General features: G+C 43.0%; 1 protein-coding gene across 1 annotated transcript; it reads left to right on the top strand.

Moving 5' to 3' along the window:
- Positions 1-144: 144 nt before the first annotated feature.
- On the top strand, positions 145-8,583 carry tmprss7 (transmembrane serine protease 7). Its single transcript, XM_055037141.1, has 18 exons — positions 145-219; positions 1,892-2,096; positions 2,335-2,465; positions 2,541-2,608; positions 2,697-2,890; positions 2,969-3,004; positions 3,826-4,054; positions 4,452-4,576; positions 4,991-5,103; positions 5,199-5,305; positions 5,395-5,531; positions 5,620-5,727; positions 5,835-5,942; positions 6,030-6,146; positions 6,944-7,139; positions 7,249-7,517; positions 8,143-8,279; positions 8,369-8,583. Exons 1-18 carry the CDS (start codon positions 145-147, stop codon positions 8,528-8,530), a joined length of 2,517 nt encoding a protein of 838 aa, XP_054893116.1. The 3' UTR covers positions 8,531-8,583.
- The last annotated feature ends 372 nt before the right edge of the window (positions 8,584-8,955 follow it).

The following is an 8,955-nucleotide window of genomic DNA, read 5'->3' as shown; positions in this document are numbered from 1 at the left end:
ATCTGGTTTCAGACACCAGTTGGCTGAGGATCCCAACTGTTTCACAGTTTGCCTTCAACTCTGTCCTAAAACAAAGAAAAAATAAACTATGAAGAAACAGGACTCTTGTGTTGGATGATAATGGCTTGATGGGACATCTGTGCCATGGGCACGAAGTGGAAGGAGACGGAGCAGACAAAAGAGAACGACGGTGACAGATCACACCAGGACTCAGCGAGTGTGAGTTACCAAACAGTTTTATTTTAAATCAGTTTAAACTAGAGTCTGGTTAACCGTGGCTTTAAGCTGACAGGAGGAAAGATTCTGCCTGGAATGTCACACCTGTTGCATTAGAGAAAATATTTGTTCTTAATTATGTTTGTGGAGTTAAGTTATAACTAACCCTCTTGAATTATTAGGCACTGGGTTTCCATCTTTTTATTTTGTTATTCTGTGCCTGATCGTCTATGATTTAACATTCAGATACAGTGGAGATTTGCTTGCTCTCATCATTGGCCTGAACTTCATATTGAATTGGAGCTTCTAATTATTTCTGTGGAAATTTATCCCAGGTAGGATGAAAAGTAAAGTATAAACTCATTGGGGATTTTCTTCAATCCATGGAAGGTGAGAACTAAACGTTGCTGCTCTGATTTTTTTTTCTCCTCTGTAATATTTGCTTTAATGTTCACGTTCTACAAGTTACAGAAGAAGTTCACGTTGTTCACAACCATCAACAACCTGCAGGTATATTTTTGGCTAAATGCTCAATTACATTTCCAATATGAAAAGTTAAGAATTCAGCTAACTTAGTTGTTTTGGCTTCATTGTCCTGATACAGAAGCCAGTTGTGTTCAAGTTTCCACCACCTTGCTGTTTATTTGAGTTTAGATGTAGCCCTCTTGTTATTCAGTCATCTTTGTGTAGTTCACCAGCGCCACTGGCAACAAGATGGACCCTCAACATCATGCTGCCACCACCATGCTTGACTGTTTGCTCAGTTTTCATATATTTGAAAGCCTTTTTCCTGAGCCCTTATGTACACATATTGTGGCTAAACAGCTCAGTCTTCGTCTCTTCTGAGGATGAAACAATGTGGTCAGCAATAAGGTTCAGCTGAGCTAGAAGGTCGATTGTGGAGCACGGGCGTCTTTCCTGGACAGCAACTTTTCAGTGTCTGTTGATATAAAACTGGCCTATCTGCAGACAGTCACACTGCTTCACTACCAGACTTGATTCTTTATGGTTCCCGAATATCGGAAGGAGTTGCTGTGGCTGTTTGAGTCAGATAGTTTAAACTTGCAGACATTGATCCAACAAAACAATGATCCCAAAGAGACGCAATTATTCCCAACCAGGGAAACTGTGTTTTATGCTTAGCAGTAATAGTTAGTTAATCCAGCTTGCTTTCTTAAAAATATCTCAGATAATTGAACTTGTTTTGTTCGGATGTGAGAATCTATGCTCTTGTGATGGATTAAGTACCAGCTGCACCGTATGGGATGACAGTGAATGAATAATTCATTTGCATTGGGTAACTCAATGAGTGCTGAGTGTTACATCTGATGGAGATTGAGTTGCATTCAGATATTTCTCCTCCCCAGCATAATTTTCAGCCAACACAAGTCTACATCACTGCTGATGGAGCAACAGCAGCTGAACTGGACAGTGTAATCTAAGCCATAATTCAGGGGGGAGTCGTGTGAACATCTTTCTCTAACGCTCATCAAGAGGCACTTTTATGTTCACTGTGTCATTTCAGCTTCATCTACCATCTTCTTATTAGGATCAGGCCTTAGATAAGTGACCACTGAAAGGTCAACATGAATGGATTGCTGCAGTTCAAGCAGTTTCGGATTAATTGGACGTGACTGTGTGCGACCCCCTCCCACATCCACTTTCCCGGCTTCAGATTGCTGATGTGTCCGTGGAATTGGCCACCGTGGACCACACCCTCCGGAAGCTGCGCAGGATGTACAGAAAAACGAGGCGGAAGCCCAAAGGACTCAAGAGGCTGTGGGCCTACCTGCTGAACGTGCCTCACATCACAACCATCACCGCGGCTGTGCTGTTTGTGGTGGTGGTGATCATCTGGTCGCTGCTCTGGGTCTTTATCTGTAAGTGACATGATTCAATAACACATATTGAATCTAATTACCCGCAGAAGGCTCCTAAATAGTAAAGTTCACATATGTGTAATGTAAAGTAAGATCACATCACAAGCAAAAAACAAAAAAAAAAAAAACTATGAAAGATCTTCAGAAAACCACTCAAATTTGAGGTGATACATTTTCTGATGTGACTTGTTGGTTCCTATAAGCTTCTTTAAATCAGACTTTGATCTGATTTGCTCAGTCCGCAGGGAAAGCTACAGCGGAGCGTATTTTGCCGGGATGTTCCGTGTTGCCAACGTGGAGTTCATCCCAGAGTACCGCCAGGCGGAGTCCCATGAGTTTCTCTCTATGGCAACCAAAATTCAACATGTGGTAGGTGCCAGTGTGACTCTAAACAGCCAGTGCTGATGTAAGAGGGGTGCACAGCTAAATGCTGGTGTCTCTCAGGTGAGCTCTGTGTACAGGACGTCCTCAGTGGCCAGACTCTACAAGCAAGCGGTCATTTCAGACCTCAGGTACAGGAGGACCGTCAATCATCAGCACAGTGAGCCGTAAAGACGTCCTGCAGGCGTCTGCAGCTCATATCTGAGTCTTCTCCCCTAGTAACAACAACAAGGGCGGAGTGTTGGTGCATTTCTGGATGGTGTTCATCGTCCCCCAGATGAAGACCGTAGCGATGCGGGAAGATTTCATAGAGGCCATTCTCAGAGACTCAATCAACACCAGCCTGAAGAACCGGTCTTCTGTGGGCTTCCTGCACGAACTTCCAGTTGACATGGACTCCATCCTCATCAACGGTGTGTCTAAGTCTGAATGTCTGTGTTGAGATGGGCCGGGTGTTGGTACTGGTACTGAATGGCTCTGTATTGTTGCAGGAGTTCAGCGTTCAGACTACTCATCAAACACAGCAGGTAGGGAGCAACACCTCAGGCATGTAGGGATCCCACACAGTCTCAAAAACACGGAATTTGATTTAGGAATTTTACATGAAACTAGATCAATAAAAATTACTGCATTTGCAGACGTATATCCCCTTATCTTCTGGTGGACTTATCTTGCAAAATTCACATTTTGCACATTTTGCACTTCCATTTGGGCGTTTACAGCTTCTCAAAACCGTCCAAGCTTTTTAAAAATAAACACCCAATAAGATAATGTTTTTGGTGTCTAGAAAATTAGCCATTTCGAAAACTTTCCAAATGCAGTACCACAAATTAGCAGGCACTGCACTGTAACCTAGTAAGTCAAGCTGAGCTCCAGCATGTTTGGTTTAACGCCATTTTACTGTATAATGGCTGCTGGAAAAATCTAGTTTTTTGTTGTTGAATTGCCAAGTTCAAGTTTACGTTTTTTTTGTTTTTTATTTAATGGGACTATGTACATTTACATGCATGGCTATAAATATTTGTACATTTACAATGAGTTTTTGCAGAAAATGTAATGAACGTGTTTTGTATAGACCATAGACTTATCCTAACTTGTTCAGAAAAACATAATAAGTAACATTTAAAACTGGGCATGTCTTCCTTCCAACCAGCCTCTGACATGTTCATTTTTGTAATCTTGACCTCCTGCCATACAATCATCAAAAGGTGCCGCTTTCAAAACTGAAATCAAGGCCTAAAAACTTTAAATTTGAATCTTGAAATATATTTCGTTCAGAAATGAATCATATAGAAACCCTGGTCATATGAATTAAAGATGTGCTACAGGTCATTTTTGTCTCTCTCAGACTCGCAGTGCGTTGATAAGCTGTACGCCAACCTCCCCGGAGCCAGCGTCCCGCTAAACGTCTACTCTTCGTGGGGAGGTGTGAGCTGCCACGTGAAGCTGACTGCAGTGCCCGGCTCTCTGATCCGCCTGACCGTCACCTCTTTCCTCATTGAACCCACTGACTGTGTGAACGACGCCCTGACTGTGTACGATGCTCTGCTGCCCATGAGAGGGCGCATTCTGCACAGGTGAGGCTGCAGCAGAGGCATACTAAGATTTATTTTATTTTTGATGATTAAAACATTCTCGTGCTCTGCAACACATGTTTATGAATGTTTTTTTTTTTTTTTTTTTATAATCTCCCTTTCCTTCATGGTAGCTCCCTATTCAATATCCTTTGCTCAACATGTTCACAATCCCTCCAGCTTACCGTATATTGTAACTTTTATTGAGTTTTTTTCTTTTCAAGCTTTCATGAAGTCATGCAACATTCTTATGAGAAATTCTTCACAAATTAAGATAAGGTCCCATCCTTTGTGCATGTGAACATTTCTTGTTTTTCATCTATTCCTTGGTGGTTGAGAAACCCACGCCATCTGCTCTGAAGGTCCATTTTTCATCAGTTTCCATGTGTTTGTGCCGCAGGCTGTGTGAGCCGGTGTCCAGCTTCTTCTCCATCATCTCTACCTCCAACGTCATGCTGCTGTCCTTCAGGATGACCAGTGGCAACAAGAGCTTTAAAGGACACTTTGAAGCCATTGCTGAGGAAAGTATGACACCTTGCTATCTTGTTTTAACACAGAGCAGGTCAAAATATACAGAAAAACATAACAGAAGATATTTTATTGGGATTCAAATGTTTGTGGGATCCTTAGAAAACATATTTTGAATCAAATCAAATTTAACATTTGAATCTGGCAATTAATGATCAGACCTGTGAAGGTAAAAGGTTCATTTATTTTAAGGCTTTTTAATCTTCTCAGAGTATATCTGGGGTGTGCTGTGAAATATCATAATTTTTAGGAATTTCCATCAGGCCAGTTCTGTGTAAAACACAGAAAGTGTTATATTGAGGAAAAACTCAATGAAATTGGTCATTTTGACACTTTTTCCATATTAACTTTTGCAAAATATATACGTTTCTTCAGTTTTAAATAATATTGATTCTCTTGTGTCTTTTTCAGTCTGTATGTCTCAAATTGAGACCAAGTTGGAGCCTGATATCAGTGGTCGACTCTACAGCCCATTCTACCCGAGCCTGCTGCCTCCACAGTGTTCCTGTAGCTGGAGGTTTAAGGTAGACATTCTCCTTAAATGACATAAAAACAAATGCATGTTTATTGCTTCTTTTTCAGTGAGTGCATTCTACACTTCTTTTTTTTTTTTTCACAGACTCCAAATTCTAAGTTAGGCGTAGCTCTGCATTTCGAGAACTACGCGTTGAAACCTACGGACATAAAAGGCTGCGATAGTGGCTGGTGGAGGGTCAACGAAGTCATGTATGTGGTTGCAGCTGCACCACAGAGAACATTTGGCCTTCCTGTGCTTGGCTTGATGGGTTTCTGGAAACCTGCTTCCTCCTCCACAGATTCTGCGGCATGTACGTAGGACACCACACCGTGTTCCGGATCCCCGACCACAGTCCACAGGTTGAGTTTCGCTGCAGCTCTCCTAACTCTGTTCAACCTTTCCAGGCTTCATACCACAGTTACAACATCAGCCAGCGTAAGCATGACACAGGACAAATCTGATTCACTGGAACAACTAAAATAAACACCTGAACATGCGTTGAGTATATCTATGTGTTCTCCAGCATGTCAAGAGGGCCAGTTTTTGTGCACAACTGGACTCTGCGTGGAGAAAAGTCGACTTTGCGACGGCCTGGATGACTGCCAGGATGAGAGCGATGAGGTCTTCTGCTGTAAGTTGTTTATGAAAAGAAAGTCTAATACTGGGTTGCAACACTCTTACAAAATCTTTTATATTTGTTTGAATTAACTGTAAGACAAATGGTGCATTTCTTCACAGCAAGACCCACAGTAACCTGCAGCACTAAAAGCCCTCCACATCCTTTGTTTGTGTGTAATGGAGAGATGGACTGCTCTGATGGAATCGATGAGATAAACTGCACACAGGGTGAGTGTTCCCCATTGATTTTTGAAGAGAAGCCACCTTTCCTTCATGGTCTGTAGACTTTTGACCTCTCAGACTGTAACATTTCAGAAACTAGCTGCTCGGCGATCAGATACCAGTGCAGGAGCGGATCCTGCATCCTGAAGAAAAATGCAAAGTGTGACAACGTCGCCGACTGTCGGGACAACAGCGACGAGGATGACTGTGGTGAGAAGGTTATCCTTATAGATAAGAATGCACCGATATAAAATATTCAACCTCTGAACATGTTGGTGATACTTCACTGATACGTCAGATGGCAAAAGCATTCAAACCTGTTGAGCTTTTCTCACTCTGTTCCCTACAAGCACAAACTTTGGCATATTTTATTGGTGTTTTATTTTAGTGAAATGGATCATGTAAGGAGCATCACCCTGAAAACATTCAATCACACGGACAATGGTGGTAAATAAACATCATGCTGTGGCAAAGCTTTTGTAAAGCAGGGAAACTGTTTGATGGCAAAACTGGTAAAACTAAATACAGAACAATACTTTAAGAAATCCTGTTAGATGCTGCAAAAGGCATAAGATTTGGACCGAAGCTCGCCTTCCTGTTGGAGAACGACCCTTTGACTTATGACTGAAATTATGCTGTTTGGCAAAGAAGAATCAGCAAAAAATGTCAGTGGATGAGGAAGACTGGTAGACACAGGTAGCCAAAAGACTCGGAGCTGTAATTGCAACCCAGGGTGCTTCTACTCAAAGAGCTTGAATGCAAATGCAGGAATCACAAAGTTTAAAAACCCTTTATCACTTTATTCCAACTCAGTGTTATTCTGACAATATATATCACGTTAAATCTGTGTGAAAGAATCTAAAGTTTGGAAAACTAAAGAAAGAACAAATCAGTATGAATGCTTTAGGTAGGATTTTGTAAACATGCTTATGATTTTACTGAAAACACTAACGTCTGCCGACACAGACTAGAATAAAAAGCTGAACCCATCTGTTCGTCCCTCTCAGCCTGTGGTCTCCCCTCCCCGCTGAGGAAGGTGGGCTCTACGACAGGCCTTGACCGGATTGTGGGCGGGGTTAACTCACACGAGGGGGAGTGGCCTTGGCAGGTCAGCCTTCACTTTGCAGGCAGTTTGTACTGTGGCGCTTCTGTCCTCTCCTCTGATTGGCTCGTCTCAGCTGCCCACTGCTTCAGAAAAGAAAGGTCAGACTCCCTCATCGCTGATGAAGCAAAACAGTTTTCTTATGTGTCTTTGCATATAAAGTGACTTCGCAGGAGCTTGTGAAGTGACCCCTGACCTGTGTCCCTGCAGCCTGTCTGACCCTCGCTCCTGGAGTGCCCACCTCGGCATGCTGACGCAGGGCAGTGCCAAACATGTTGCAGAGATCCAGAGGATCGTGGTGCATGAGTACTACAATGCATACACTTTTGACTATGACATCGCCCTTCTGCAGCTGAAGAAGCCCTGGCCTCCATCCCTCTGGCCGCTGGTCCAGCCTGTGTGCCTGCCCCCCTCGTCCCACACCGTCACAGACACACACCGCTGCTTGGTGACCGGGTGGGGATACCGATCTGAGGAAGGTTGGTGACGTGACTTTTTAGTGCTACGAAAAACATACTGATATTTATAGATAGGAATTTATGTTTTGGCCATTTTTACACTCAAATATTTCTGTGATCAAATGACCTGAACAGTGTCTCTAAAAAGTGGAAGTTACCCTGATAAAATGCAAGAACTTTCTGAAACAACATAATAAAAGACTGGACAAAGAAGAACATATTTGGGGAAAACACACAAAAATGCATCTTTTATTTAAAGCCAGACTGCAGAGAGGTTCTCCTTGCATGAAGGTATCCTGAAATTCATTCAGAGCAGCTGGAACTCTCTCCTTGAAGGTTTTGATGATTTGAAAAATGACCACGGGATTTAAAGCTACTCTTTCTGTGAATTGAGCTATTCTGCTTCCTACCTTTACTTAACAATCTAACAATAAAATAAATGAACAGATGACAGTAAAAATACTTTTCAAATGTGGGGTTTGTGTTTAAATTATACTTTGCTTTTTTAAATTGACTTTGAACATCAGACAAACTGTATCACTGATGAAACAACATTTCTGTGAGTCTTAAAAACGTTTCGGTACAGCTGGAAACTGTAAGTAAATCCTGTAGAGTCTAATTAGAAGTCTAATCCCTCTTTTCCCAGATAAGGTGCTGCCCTCTGTGCTCCAAAAGGCTGAAGTGTCCGTAATGAGTCAGACTGAGTGCAAAAAGAGCTACGGTCCAATCACCCCACGAATGCTGTGTGCCGGCCTCCCCTCCGGAGAGAGGGACGCCTGCAGGGTAAGCTGGCATTTCATCACCAGCGAATCCATTGGACCTCTTCATTATTCATCTTGTAGATTTTTGAAGAGTCTTTTCTTGTTTCCCAGGGGGATTCAGGAGGTCCTTTGTCCTGCCAGGCCTCAGATGGGGGTCGCTGGTTCCTCATAGGGATTGTGAGCTGGGGGTCCGGCTGCGGCAGACCAAACCTGCCTGGGGTCTACACCAGGGTCACCAAGTTCACCTCCTGGATCTACAGCCACATCAGCTGACACGATCAAACCCATGTATCCTGCTCATTCATTAATAAAACACATATAACACACTCCCTGTGTATGATGCTTCGTTTGTTGCTGTGTCCCTTCTGTTAGTTGGAAAGGTTTGGATGAAGCTTTGCAGCCTGTGGAGCGTCCATGGGCTCCGATTATAATATCTCCCACACGTTCTCCTCAAACTCTCTTTTGTCCCTTTGATCTGAGACCTTTGCATACACAGAGAGCAAGTTTGCCCACAATATCTGTCCAACGGATGGCTGCTCGGATAGTAGCCTTTCATAGTGGCCCCATTGTCCCTCGCACTGCATTCTGGGGCTCCGTGTGACACCTGCCGCCCTGTTCAGGTAAACGGGAGTCGGTGAATGCACCTGCGTGTCTGAGCTCCTCAGCTCAGATTTCTGCTCCTTCTTTTTGCTGTTTTT

The sequence above is a fragment of the Poeciliopsis prolifica genome, unplaced genomic scaffold (assembly GCF_027474105.1).
Source record: "Poeciliopsis prolifica strain line A6 unplaced genomic scaffold, Auburn_PproV2 SCAFFOLD012, whole genome shotgun sequence".
In the NCBI taxonomy this organism is placed as follows: domain Eukaryota; kingdom Metazoa; phylum Chordata; class Actinopteri; order Cyprinodontiformes; family Poeciliidae; genus Poeciliopsis; species Poeciliopsis prolifica.
Note: the sequence above shows the minus strand (reverse complement) of the source record. Positions and strands in the feature narration are given on the sequence as shown.

What these genes read in the sequence shown, in the direction of transcription:
- tmprss7 (XM_055037141.1), top strand. Translation starts at nt 145, where the DNA reads ATGGGCACGAAGTGGAAGGAGACGGAGCAGACAAAAGAGAACGACGGT. An exon ending in AGAGGGCGCATTCTGCACAG is followed by an intron (nt 4,055 to 4,451) that starts GTGAGGCTGCAG and finishes TTTGTGCCGCAG; the next exon opens with GCTGTGTGAGCCGGTGTCCA. An exon ending in CAGCGACGAGGATGACTGTG is followed by an intron (nt 6,147 to 6,943) that starts GTGAGAAGGTTA and finishes CGTCCCTCTCAG; the next exon opens with CCTGTGGTCTCCCCTCCCCG.